The sequence below is a fragment of the Neoarius graeffei genome, chromosome 4, assembly GCF_027579695.1.
Source record: "Neoarius graeffei isolate fNeoGra1 chromosome 4, fNeoGra1.pri, whole genome shotgun sequence".
Taxonomy (NCBI): Eukaryota; Metazoa; Chordata; class Actinopteri; order Siluriformes; family Ariidae; genus Neoarius; species Neoarius graeffei.
In genome coordinates, this window is record NC_083572.1 from 5,866,868 (window position 1) to 5,880,710 (window position 13,843).

At 45.3% G+C, this 13,843-nt stretch overlaps 1 protein-coding gene across 2 annotated transcripts in view; it reads left to right on the plus strand.

Annotated features, from left to right (window-relative positions):
• The window catches only part of pcnt (pericentrin), an 82,104-nt gene that overhangs the window by 67,523 nt on the left and 738 nt on the right, over positions 1-13,843 (plus strand). For both annotated transcript variants that reach the window (XM_060918704.1, XM_060918705.1), the window contains exons 38-53: positions 1,421-1,906; positions 2,108-2,213; positions 2,299-2,471; positions 2,546-2,740; positions 2,822-2,989; positions 3,219-3,414; positions 3,525-3,747; positions 8,363-8,513; positions 8,825-9,508; positions 9,620-9,775; positions 9,868-10,026; positions 10,930-11,094; positions 11,220-11,443; positions 11,537-11,613; positions 13,348-13,489; positions 13,603-13,733. In XM_060918704.1, the coding sequence (XP_060774687.1) occupies positions 1,421-1,906; positions 2,108-2,213; positions 2,299-2,471; positions 2,546-2,740; positions 2,822-2,989; positions 3,219-3,414; positions 3,525-3,747; positions 8,363-8,513; positions 8,825-9,508; positions 9,620-9,775; positions 9,868-10,026; positions 10,930-11,094; positions 11,220-11,443; positions 11,537-11,613; positions 13,348-13,489; positions 13,603-13,733 (3,436 nt within the window). The remainder of the gene's footprint in view (positions 1-1,420; positions 1,907-2,107; positions 2,214-2,298; positions 2,472-2,545; positions 2,741-2,821; positions 2,990-3,218; positions 3,415-3,524; positions 3,748-8,362; positions 8,514-8,824; positions 9,509-9,619; positions 9,776-9,867; positions 10,027-10,929; positions 11,095-11,219; positions 11,444-11,536; positions 11,614-13,347; positions 13,490-13,602; positions 13,734-13,843) is intronic.

Consider the following 13,843-nt stretch of genomic DNA (forward strand, 5'->3'; position numbering starts at 1 on the left):
TACGTCAGCGCTGGTTTGTTTATGAGAAAACGACCTGGTGGTTTTCTGCAAATTTCTTCAACGTTATCGCGTAATTATTAAAATGGTTCACAGATGTATCGTAGGAGGGTGTAGCAACACCAATCTTGATGGGATTAGCACTCATCGTTTCCCAAAAGGCCGGACAATGAGAGAGAAATGGAAGCGCTTGGTCTACACAGGCTGCGCACTGAAACCATGCAAAGCTCTCGCAGCCTGCTGGCGCTTCCGCAGGTAACGTCACGAATCTGGCTCCAGACTCCCTTGCAGGGCTTTGAATCAGAATTTTTTTCCTATTGGTTCGTTCCGAACAGAAACGGAATTTTAACGTTTCTGGTTTTGGGTTCCACCATTAAATAGACGTTCCCGAACTGGTTAGAACAAAAAAATTTCGCTCCCGGAACGGTTAATTACGTTCCCTGTCAGCTGTTTAACAAATGGCTATAAAATTATGTCTCTGTCTCATCCAGCTTAAGCCAAATGTAGGCTAATTCTATTACAACCTTCATTAAATAAGACAAGAAATAATTCAAAACAATTATTATTTCAAATGTTGGCGATTTGGATTCTCAGTACGTCTTCCCATCTACACAAACAGAAAAAGTGCCAAAAATGAAAGATAATTCGTTTAGTGTGTTACCAAAGGCGAGTCAGGCCCTATGCATTGATAGGCTAACAGAGGTTAACGTCATTTAATGTTCGCGAGCCTCTCATTAACGTGGACAAATATATTGATATCGTGTTTGAAATTGACGTTTTTGAATAATGATAGACTGCAATATTTACCTCTTATTTAAGATGTGGAGACGTGATAGTAGTCCACCCTCCCGCTCTCTCCATTCAGTCAGCGAACGTCACACAGGAAGTGAACCCCAGCGGGTCATAGAAACTTGCGCAGGAGAAGAATGACTTTATTTGTAGGCTACGGAAACTTTGAGGAACGAAATAAAAACCGATATTAACCGGTTACCATTATTTTTAATAAGCGTTTCTGTTCTGGAACATAAAAAATAATAAAGTTTCTGGTTTCGTTTCTGTTCCATGTGAAATAGAAAAAGTTCCCGGTTTTCGTTCCTTGAACCGGTTCAAAGCCCTGCTCCCTTGGGATTTTTCCAGACGCGTTTTATTTTTTTCTGCTGTAGACAGATGGCCTTGTGCAAAATTACCCTTCTGGATGAGTGTGTAAAGGGACATACTTTCATATTTTAAAAAAAAAAAAAAGACGAAATTGGTCCAGAATATGCACTTTAATGTTGGTTGGGGAAAACAAAGGGGCGGGGCAGGGCCAAGCTGTAGAACCCTATAAAAATCATGAGAATTTTTTTTTTTTTTAAATAAACTAACGCACTTCATGTAACAGTATTTAATTTCACAATTTGACCAAAATCCCCTTGATATCCAGACCAAAGACCGTGCCCTGGCTGATCTAGAGGAGCATAACCAGCATCTCCGGGCCGAGCTGCGTGGCTTGCAGGACGATCTTGAAGTGCAAGAGGAGGAGCTGGCCTACCAGCAGAGAGAGCTGGAGGAGCTGCGACAGCGTTGCCACGGTCAAGAGCAGGCCGAGCTCCACAGCTCCAAGCCTAAACAGCGCTTCCTGGACGGCCTGTCCCGTGACTCATCCATCTCCTCTCCGGAGGTTCTGCGGCGGCTCGACTGCAGCGAAGAGCGGCCGTCTCGCCTCCAAGCATCTCACCTGTCTGAGCTGAGCGGCCTGCGCAGCACCAGCATGGAGCCGACTAGCAAGCACTCGCCCATGGAGCTGAAACGACCACTCGTGCTGATGCCGGAGACCGATCCACCCAGCACACACTCGCCCTCTGCATCCCCATGTTCACTCTCCATGTCTGAGAACCTCTCTGTGCTCGACTCGCTGGACCCTGATAAGGTAAATTTCAAAAATGACTTTAAACAGTGTGGAGACTTGAATGAATGAATTTCATGGGGCTTAACTAAAGAGCAATGCGGTTATAGGAAAATAATCAATGAATGAGGAGGGGAAAATGGGTTTTGAATTGTATTTTTAAATGGGAAGCATGAAAAGCTTCATTTTATATGGACAATAAGCTATTAATTTTTTTTTTTTTAGGTTCAGGAGCTGGAGAATCTGGATGATGTGACTCAATCTCGCTCTCCTCTTTCTTCGACCTCCCCGGTGTCTGCACCGGAGTGGGCCAGCGACGGATACGGCAGCAGTGAGTGCACGTGCTTGTGCTTCGATGATGCGCATCATTCGTGCAGCGCTTGTTTTGATTTCTGACCACACGCTTGCATTTACAGATATGAGCTCCGAGCTGGAGGCGAAGCTGAAGCACGAGCTGGAGCATACGGAACGGCTCGACTCTCACTTTGTGGAGTACCTGCGCGGCAGAGACATGGCACCGACTTCACGCTCTGACAGCGCAGCAGGCAGCCTGCATCACACCTACGAGCTGCTCTCACCTGAGCTACAGGTATACACCTGGGAATATTAAACTCCTCCCCCCCTTTTTATTGCTGTATACTTGAACGCTGTCTGGCTGTCCAGGCCATGTTGAACCGCGTGTACCGCGAGAGCTGCAGAGTGTTGTCTCTGTCCCGTCGTCCTCCCCCTGCCGGACAGCCTCACCCAGACTCCGAGGAGGCTCCACCCCCATCCTGGCAGAGAGAGAGGCGGGCTTTGCAGGAGACGGTGCTGTCACTCCGAGAGCTCCTGTGCAGGATGGCCGAGCGTGAGCCCAAGGTCAGTGATCGGATCGGATCTGGTTCTGGTGCGGAGTTATTGTCTGGTGTGTAAACGGAGCCTTTTGTAACTCCTCTGTAGGTGGATGGTGATGTCGACTGGCGGAAGGAGCTATTACAGGCTGTGCGGAGCGTGTTTGACAGCGAGAGGAAGTGGCTTCATGCACAGCTTCAGGACGTCATGGCAACCAACTCCAGTATAGACTACTCCTCCCTGCTGAAGCACTTGGAGATGCTGCTGCAAAAACAGGTTCTTAAATGTTGCCAGTTGTTTTATTCTTACTCTTTGGCACTTCATATCACTATTTCTGCCCTTGTGTGTCTCCTCCTGTTGCTGTTGTGCCATTTCTGGTGCACTCTTTTTCTTTCTTGCTGCGATAAACAAGCAGTTGGTTACATCAGTGAGCTCTAGTCCTCTGTATACATATGTAGAGTGATGGAAATTGGAGAACAGGAATATCTCTCTCTCTCTCACTCAGGAGGAGCAGCAGAGGAGATCTCTGGAGCAGCTGCTCAGTGCAGACCGGAACAGCCTCCTAGCCGAAATCCGCAATTTGCACGAGCAGCTGCACGCCTGCACTCTGCAGAGCCAGGAGCAGCTGCGAGAGCTGCAAAGCTCACTCGGTGCTGTTCGTGATGAGGGCACGCGCACACAACAGCAGCTGCACAGACAGGGTGACTGACCATACTTGCATCAAGCTTGGAAATTCTGTGCGCCTCAATGGCGTAATCTTTCTTTTAGCTTCTTAGTTGTAATGTCGTTTTTGTTGTACGTATGGGAGCAGTTGGCGAGCTGGAGAGGCAGCTACAGCAGGAGCGAACAGCGTCTCAGGACCTGCAGCGCTCCCTGGAGGAGGAGCAGTCCAGATCGACGAATCGGCATCGCCAACTGGAGGCAGAGCAGACGCTGGTGGTGGAGATGAAGGTGGAGCTGGAGGAGCGCGTTCAGCAGCTGCAGTCGTTCAGTAAAAGCCAAGAAGAACTCCAGGCTCAGGTCCACAAACTACGGTAACGGATTTTCTCCTGTAGCATATTTGGGTCGGATAAGACCTGAACAGACGTTAAGAATTTGTTTCCTGTAGGTCGTAATGCCAGCAGTGGAAGCGCATGTCCATTTACATAGTAAATTGCAAATTTTCGATCACCGTGTACTCGCGTTAGTACAGTATGTTCAGCTTCACAAGAGTTGGGTATTTTATTGACCCTTCGTAAGCGCGACCGCCATTTTGGACATGAAGAAATAACGGTTTATGGCACAGACCCTTTCGGTTCTCGCTCATCTAGCTGCTACAATGACTGCTTAGACTGCAACAATAACACCTAACACACGTTTAAGTATCCATCGTAAAGACGTGAAACTCGTCGAGTGACGAGTGTGTTCACTGATAAGCTAACACAATCTAAAAGTAGACATACCATCACACTGCCCTGGCGCTGTGTACAGTTTACCTTCTATGGTTTGTGCACTCACTATTTGCCATTTACTTTCTCCAACCCAGTGTTCGAACTATGCCGATATTTTCGGGGGGTCCCTTTTTTTCCCTTGGGGGGGTGCTTGCGCTTGTCTCAGAGCGCGGATCTCCAAACACATGAGAAGCCTATCTTGTGCACATATCACGCGGACTCCACACACGCATCGCGTCTGAAGTCATAACTCATCAGGGGAAATCGTGTCCGCATTGGCATGTTCAAAAAACAACCTCGCGTCAACAATGATACCACACGCAAGAGAAAAAAAACAGTCAGGCTACTCAACACATCTGATCCACAGCAGCACCAAAGCATCACTGGAAATCATGTCAACAACCAATCTTCCATTTCAACACGCGTCAACAAACAAACGGCACCACAGACATGAACGAATCGGTCAGGCTACCGATTCCAAACCCACAGCAGACGAATAATTAAATGCATCTTACCTTAAAGCAGAATCGACCACAAAGGAAGTGTGTTGGCACTGTTGGCACACTTCATTTCTACTAGTTTGTGTCCCCAACCTGGCAGCAGCAGTCGTTGTCATATCGGTTTATTTTATCTTTGATGTAAACACAACACTTTGGATATGCAAATGCTTCCCGTTACACATGATTGCTATGTCAATAAACATCATTTTGCCAATATTTTAGAGACCATCCATCTTCTCCGTCGGTCAGCATCTGTCGGGATCCGATAAAATGATAAATCTTGCCTTGTGTGTTGATGGTTACTACATCCAGGTGCACAACAATGTAATGGCATGATGGAAGTCTTGCTGAAAGTAAAAACTTTCTTTGATGGCTATATTCCTTTCGATGCTTCGCCGTCGTTCCTCGTTGTTGGCTGTGGTAGACTACTGGTAGTTCATGTCCAAAATGGCAGCCGCATTTGTCGTGACGTCACGTGGGATGGGTCAATAGGAAAAAACCTGAATTTTCAGAATATGCACTCCGATTTGCACGACACTGATTACTTTTGACACGGCAGTGTTTTCTGAAAGTTGACGGTGAAACCGCTGGGCTTGGATTTTGGTCGAAAGCCGATGACGTGCCAACCCGTAATGTTAGACTCTAGCTCACTTGCTATTGGTCTACACTGGCTGAAATCGATACCAGAGGTCGGGAACCATCATGACCCCTGGTGGGCTTTCTCATGGTAATTTCTGTCAAATCGGAAGCCGGCCAGAGACAGCGGAAGTTCTAGTCACGGTCCATAGATGTGTATCCTATGGAAAACAATAAAATATTGGATTCTGGAGGATGGAGAAGAAAAAAAAAGGTTCAGGGATGTTAATCATATTATTCTGAAGTTACATTTGATTAGAAACATGGAATACATAGCACTTTTGAGCGCCACCTTCTGAAAAGTAACGTGTGGAACTGTGCTGCCACCTTTTGCCTTGTTGTGCCATTGCATGCAATAAGGGGCGTCCGATCTCTGAGCTAATTCGTTTGTAGTGTCCCTCCTGCTCCCTCAGATCTTCGGTCTCTGGACTTCTGACTGTCCCACGTTTTAAACTGGCATCTCTGGGTGGCAGATCATTCAGTGCTGCTGCTCCTAAACTCTGGAATTCACTACCACAATCACTTCGTGACTGTTCCACACTCTCTTCCTTCAAAGCTAACCTGAAAACTTTTCCTCTTTATCTCACACTACTCTTCCTAGTTGTTTTTGGTGTAAAGCGTCCTTCGGCTTGTGAAAGGCGCTATATAAATGGAACTTAGTTAAAAGGAAGCAATGTAGATTGTTATCCTTAAAGTGCATATTCCGGACCCATACATGCGTGTGTGTATAACGCGCGCGCATATATATATATATATATATATATATATATATATATATAGAGATAGATAGATAGATAGATAGATTGTGTGTATGTGAGATTCCACGCTTATGGGTACTGAAATGGGGACATGAACTTATTTTTAAAAATTCACCTGAAACCATTTTTTTTTTTTTTTTTTTTTTTTTTTTACCATCAGGTCACAAAACATGTAATCTTTAATGAATGATATGTTAAAAGATAACTTTAATTTTCTGAGCTGTAATAAAAACATATTTATATGCCAAAGTCAGAACGTAACAGAAGTGTTGTGGACATATATATTCTCAATTTTAACAATGTAGAATTACTTTTTGAAACATAGGAAGGTGATATTTTAGCAAATATAATTAATAAACATGTGTAGTAGAATAAACATACACATTCTTTCAATAAGATTAACATGGTATATAGCTAGATTGTAATTAATTTGTAACAGACGCGAGATGGACAATCGTAACAGAAGTAATGGAACAGACATCATTTTGGAACTCATAGGCTTGACTTTGGCATATAAATGTTTTTATTACATCTCAGAAAATTAAAGTTATCTTTTAACATATCATTCATTAAAGATTACATATTTTGTGACCTGATGGTAAAAAAAGAAATGGTTTTAGGTGAATAAGTTCGTCCCCATTTCAGTACCCATAAGCGTGGAATCATTCATATATATATATATATATATATATATATATATATATATATATATATATATATATATAAAATTTTTATTATATATGAAAGTATTAGCCTGGTAAGCCAGACTAAATGTGAATATTTAGTCTGGTCTCGGTCGTAGACATTTCCGAAGGGTGTGGGTAGGAACAACCCGCTGTCTTTCAAACTGTCTCTGTGCGTATAGGCCAACGCTCTGACCAATCAGCGCAACTGTGACGTAGTCAGAGCGACAGAAAGCAGTGGGGGAGCCAGCTGGTAGATCAGACTTTTGCCATAGCCGGTCGGCAAAACAGCGAAAACATCCTTCTTGAAAAGGAATGAGCGGAGAGCCTCTTCCTGCTCATGTTTCAACAAAAACTCCAAGTCTAATTCTTCTAAAACTGATTCCAAAGCGGAGTCAAACGAGCGCTGTTCAATAGCCATAGCCATCTTTCCTGTTGTGCTTTCTCCAGCGTCGCGCAGCCTTGTCACTCCTGCAAAAGCCCGTCCAAAGAATCCAAACAAAAATCTTGCGTTGTGATTGGCGGGCACGATTTGATGCCCGGGGTGTGTTGTTGATATGGTCCGAGGCTAGACCCACTCGTAGGCAAAAATATTTTTGGCCGCTAGGCGGGTGGGTCTAGTTTACTAGCCTATGAAAGTATGTCCCTTTTACACACACATCCAGAAGGGTAATTTTGCACAAGGCCGTCTGTCTACAGCAGAAAAAAATAAAATAAAACGCGTCTGGAAAAATCCCAAGGGAGTCTGGAGCCAGATTCGTGACGTCACCTGCGGAAGCGCCAGCAGGCTGCGAGAGCTTTGCATGGTTTCAGTGCACAGCCTGTGTAGACCAAGCGCTCCCATTTCTCTCATATTGTCCGGCCTTTTGGGAAACGATGAGTGCTAATCCCATGAAGATTGGTGTTGCTACACCCTCCTACGATACATCTGTTAACCATTTTAATAATTACGCGATAACGTTGAAGAAATTTGCAGAAAACCACCAGGTCGTTTTCTCATAAACAAACCAGCGCCGACGTAGGATTCAGAGGGAGACGTCCCGCACGCGACGTCACGAAAATCAATGTTTGCCGGGAAATCCAAACGCCAAGTTTTTTCAGAGGCGGACCAATTCGCCTCAAATGGCTCGATTTCAACTGAATTTTTCTGGTATTGCGCAAGGTAAAAAAAATTGCACAAAATGCAAAATGTGACAGATATTTGACCAAAGTTTAATATAAAATAGGAGAATTACATTGATCTTGCTCCTGAAATTACCCTTGATTTGCCCTTTAATGATCTTTAGTTAGGTTTGAATGATTCGGTACGGTGGCCAGCAAAGTACCTACAATCAACGGTTCTGGTCATGCCGCTGCTCAGAATTGATCCAAGTAGTTTACGCCATCTCACTATGCAATTAAATTTTAAAATAAATACTGGAGCAAAAGGTTATTTTTCAACTCTGAGCAATTGATGGATGTTTTGAGCAGAAGACTTGCTCCTGAAAGTGCTTTACTTTCTCAGGATGGACGTATGATGCTGGAAGCGGCCAAATAAGGCTGACAGGGTGTTTTTAAAATTTCCAACAGCTGTAACTTCTGTTCTATTTAACACTCCTTGATTGCAACTAGATTTGAAAATGGCCGGTCATTGTTCCTTTAGGTTGAAGCTGGAGTGTGAGGAACAGGAGCATCAGGCTTGTGTGGAAGCTGTGGAGCGAGAGCAGGCCAGAGTAACGCAGCTTCAGGAGGAACTCCATCACGAGAGGCTCAGCAGCAGAAACACCCAGGAGGAGCACGCGCACACTCAGGAGGTGCTGGATTTAACGTTTAATTTTCTGTAACTGCAGCGTTGACTGTAGTGCAGCTACAAATGGCAGGTTTCTGTTAATTGTGGTGTAAGTGGAATAAAACACTTCAGGGTGGTGATGGTAAGTCCTTTTATCGGAGTTGTTGATTATTTTCCTGTAATGGTACGCTCGCAAGGGTTTTATTCCTTACTTGGAAAAAAACGCAGTTTAATGGCAGTTGATAAATGTGACGAATCACAATGTGTAACGAGGATTTCTGCGTTTTATTTACTTGTAAGCATTTTCGTAGTTCTAAGGTGTCATTTTCTCTGCAGTCTCTGCGTGCCGCCCTGAACGAGCACACGACTCGTCTGAGCGAGCTGAACTCTGCGCTGGAGCAGGAACGCGTAGCCGTCAGTAACCTGCGTGCCGAGCTGCAGATCGAACAGTCCCGCTGTGAAGCCCTGCTGGCTCAGGAACGCGAGCGCACTGAGCTAGCCCTCTCGCGTCTGGATGAAGAGCGCTCACGCGCTGCCGAGCTCTCGTGCACGCTCTCGCGCCAGGCTCAGGAGCATGCTCGCCACTTAGAGGAGGAGCTTCGCTCCCAGGAGGCAGCAAGCACCCATGACAGGAAGTTCATCCAAGAGCTAAGGACGCAGCTGGAGCGGGAGCGGCACCAGGCCGAGGAGCTCGCCGCCAACGTGGAATGCCTACAAGCCCAGGTACTCCAGGGGAAACGCAGGCAGGAGGAAGCACAGAGAGGACAGGAAGAGGTGCAGAGGCTGCACTCTGCTCTGGAGGACCTGCAAGCGCAACGGGTGGAGGTGAGCCGCACCCTGGAGACGGAGAGACTCCGAGCCTCCCAGCTTCAGACGGAGCTGGATGCCATGAAGGAGAAGCTGACGGAGGTGAAGGAAAAGGAGAGAGCTAGGGAGGAGCAAAGGGAAAGGCAGAGATGGCACGAGAAACAGGAGCAGGAAGACCAGGCGCGGCGGCAGGAGCGCACCAAAGATAAACTGGTACGGGAGGAACGGATTTCACGTCCGCTATACGAAGAGTCTTCCAAAATGGCTAATCGATCTGTAGTTCTAGTGTAAGTTACCCTGGTGTGTAATTGTGCTCCCGTGCAGCTGGAGCTGGAGTCATTGCGAGAGCGAGATCAGCAGCATTTGAGACGGCTGCAGCAAACTCTGGCCGACCTGGAGCAGCACGAGAAGCGGTTGACCTCCGAACGCCTGCACAGGGACCTGCGCTCTCCAGACAGCACCCGATTCTCTCACACACAGGTTATACACACTTGCTACATGGGAATAATTCCGCAGCATATAATTAAATTCTGTAGATGACGTCGACTCATTAATGCGTGTGACTGTTCTAGGACTCGCCACCTTCCTCCTCCTGTCTTTTGGAGCGTGTATTAAAGGAGAACTCCGAGCTGACGGAGCGTCTCGCGGCTCTGAGTGAGGAGAAGATCTCCCTCAAACACACCGTCTCCTGTCTGGAGAGAGACCTGCACAACCTCAAACGCAGCGAACAGGTACACTGGTCTTATCGTCTTGGCAAAATATGGAAAAAGAGTGCAGCTCGGTCACTAGGTTTTTTTTTTTTTTTTTTTTTTTTTTTTAAATGTATCCGTATGGTGAAATACCGTGACCGAGGTCTTGAAAGTACTGAGCGAGGCCCTCTGGGCCGAGGTCACGGTATTTCACCATACGGACCGACCTTAAGCTGGTAAATAATATATTTATTTTTTTCTTTACCAAATTCTAACAGAAAACGAGAGCACCCGAAAGGGAAAACCGAGCCGAGCAGCCATTTTGAATCCTCATTCACGGCTGTAATGCAAATTGCTTCCTCCTCGGTATACAAGTGCACTTCCATGGCAGGAAAAAAACTACATTTTGCCGCCTATGTCGTCCCCTATTTATACAAAATTGAGTCATTCAGGATTCAGCCATGTTTTTGCTCGGCGTTAGCAACAGTTAGAGGTTTTTAGCTTTCTCCTGAAATGTTTTCTTTTATTTCTTCTTCCTCAGGGGAGTAAAACTCGCTTTCGCTGTGAACACTGTCATTATCGCGATCCATGCTGTAAAATTAATGCTATTCTCCTGAGAAATGCTGGCAAAAATGTATAAGATTTCTGATAATCTTATCAATAAATCTTATTAAAAAAAAAGATAAATGTTGACAAAAAATGCTACTATGTTTGTTGTTGTGAACAAGCGAGTCGCGCCGCTCGCCAGCAGGATTTGATGGAAACTGCACTGCGGAAAAAAAAAGTAGTATTTGTTAATTTCTTTCTGCTGAGAACTTCTCCAGAACTTTACTGTAAACGACGAGCAGTTCTTAGATGGAAGATGGTGACTTGTGGTCCTGAAAATTGCTTGCTTGATGGTAGTTATAAATGATGGGTTGTAAAGGATGTTTTCCTCCCCAAAAGGAGAAGTCTTTGGTGCAGCTAGACCCGTCTGTTTTGTCAGAGAAACCGGCCTGGCAGAAGGAGAAGGTGGCCTTGCAGGCTGCTCTAAAGAAGGCCGAGGACGATCTTGTGAAGGCCACAGCCAGAAACGAGAACCGACCGATCACGGACCTTTCCAACAATAAGGTAAGTCTGTTTCTTTCAACGCGCAGAGGTGATTTTAAGCTGTGGGTGTCGCGCACTGTTCTTTACACTATGGAAGACTTGAGAACGGACTGCGCCACACACACACTCGTCTTCCTCTGCTGCAGATGCAGAGGCTGTATGAAAAGTACCTGAGGGCGGAGAGCTACCGGAAGTCTCTGGTGTATCAAAAGCGCTATTTGCTGCTGCTGCTCGGAGGTTTCCAGGACTGCGAGCAGGCCACGCTGGCTCTGATAGCACGGATGGGTGCTCAGCCATCGCTCATCTCACAAACCTCCCGGCCAATCAGCCGCTTCAGGAGTGCCGTTAGAGCGCTCATCGCCATCTCCAGGTAGAGAGAGAGTTGGTTCAGTTTGTTACATGACTTCCTGATGCAGAATTTTAGAAAAATGACTTGCTAACCGTTTAACGTCTGCCCCCTCAGGCTTAAGTTCCTCACCAGGAAGTGGCAAAGGGCTCTGAAAAAAAGCTCAGTTGGAAGTGTGACTGTTAACAGTGCGGGTAAGAGTTAATCGCTCAATGAGGGAGTGAGTGGGTTTCAGTAACTGTAAACGGATAAAAACTACGGCTTGTGGGTATTTAATAGAAGAACAGTTCAGGATTTGTTGTTATAGGAACAAAATCAGCTACACCAGGGCTTTTCAAAGTGTGGGGCGCGCCCCCCCCTTGGGGGGCGCCAGAGTTCTTCGGGGGGGTGCAACGTGAGAGACAAAATGGATCGATTTTTAGTACCTAAAGCTACTGGGAGTGAGGAGACGGCCAAGCAAAAAAAACAGAGCCTCCAGGATGTTGCGATTTGCAACTTCAGCGCAAATTCAACCAATCCCCGCGAATTCAGGGCGGTGTTGCAATTATATCCAATCACCGCAACTTTCCCGCAAATTTGACCAATCGTTGGCGTCGTCTTGAGGTGACATCGACAAACTACCTTCCGCCTTGCTTCCGGATGTCTATGTTCAAGAGAAGCAGCATGCGCGCAGTGTTGCCAGATTGGCGGTTTCAAGTGCATTTTGGCGGGTTTTGAATATATTTTGGACTGGAAAACGTCAGCAGTATCTGGCAACATTGCATGATGTGCGAGTCAGTGTTTATGTCGGCTTAAATTCTGTTACTGAAAGTGTGTTATGTTTACAGTGAAGGACTGTGTGCACTTTTTTTTTTTTTTTAACTTAATACAAGAAATTAATGGATGCCAACATTTTTGCCAAAATGGTATTTTATTTTCCATTGTTTAGGCAGCTTCAGCATCATACTGTGAGATTCTGTTCAAATTGTTTTTTTTTCTTTTCTGTGAAGCCTGAGCCATTTATTTCATTAGTTTATAATTATTGTTTAATTTAGTCTTCAGGAGAGACTGCCTGCACACAGTACTAGTATTAATAGTTTTTTTTCTTGCATGAAAGCTGAGGCATTTATATTATATTTTAAGGTAACTTCATGTTGTGCTGTGAGGTTCTCTGCACTTTAACTTTTGAACCAACAGGAGCATTTGGATAAGTAAAGCCTATTTTTCTGCATTTTTGTAGTCCTGGTAATCTTTTATATTGGTAACGTTGTTTATAGGACCATTTCTCAGTGTCTGTTTTTTTTTAATCAATAGTTTTTCAGTAATAACTTGTCACTCAATTTTAATCACAAAAAGAGAAAATCGCAACAATTTCTCGCAACTTTCACTTCCTCTTTCAATGTAATTGCAACAAAAACCTAAACACTGCAACTTTCATCGCAATTTTTTTGGAAACCCCCGCAACATCAGACATTTTAGCCCGCAACAATCACAAAAAAGGCCCGCGGAATCCTGGGGGGACTGGAAAAAGAAGGAAGTATGACCACGATTATTTAAAGTTTGGATTTTCATGGACTGGATCTGAAGATGCTCCACTGCCACAGTGTGCTGTCTGCCAAGAGGTGCTAGCTAACGATGCTATGAGATGTTTAAAATGTGTAAAACAAGATGTTTTAAAAAGCACATGTTTACAATGTGAAAAAGAAAAAAGTGTACAACAACCATTTTTTTTTTTTAAATACGAATGGAACATTAAGTATAGCAACAACAAAAATTGTAAGGGGGGGCGCTGTTGTTTATTTGCTCTCTGAGGGGGGGGGGCTGACTCTCCCACACTTTGAAAACCCCTGAGCTACACTATGGTAACTGGTCCATCACACCACCACGTCGTTAATATTTTTAAATAACTTGCTATACACTACAGTGTTTTTCCTCCCTGTCCATACCAGCTGTCCGGACCGAGGTTCTCAAACCACAGCAGTCCGGACCTGCGTTCAACTCTCCGCCCACTCGCGACCGCATGCTCGCCCAGCGCACTGCAGTCTCTCCTCTAGCGCCATCCGTTAAATCTCCTTTCAGGCTGCATAATGGGTAAATCTAATCCCGTTCATTACAATACAGAACCCTGCCTGTTTACGTCCTGCTGCTTTGCATCATGTAAAAAATGAGCGTGCTGATTTCATTTTGCGCCATGTGCTTCTCAGAGGTTATTCCAGCAGCGTCCTGGCTCCATCCGAGTGCACTCGTACCCCCTCCCAGGAGCCGGAACGCTCCCTCACGGACTACATTCATCACCTGGAGAACGTCCAGCAGCGTCTAGGAGCTGTTCGTCCAGGTGGGGACATGGATACAGGACATGACGCGCTTGCTTCCTGTTCAGAGATTTCTTTTGGTGCTCACTACTGGGAAAAACTGCACTGATTTAATAAATTAAAGTCACATGAT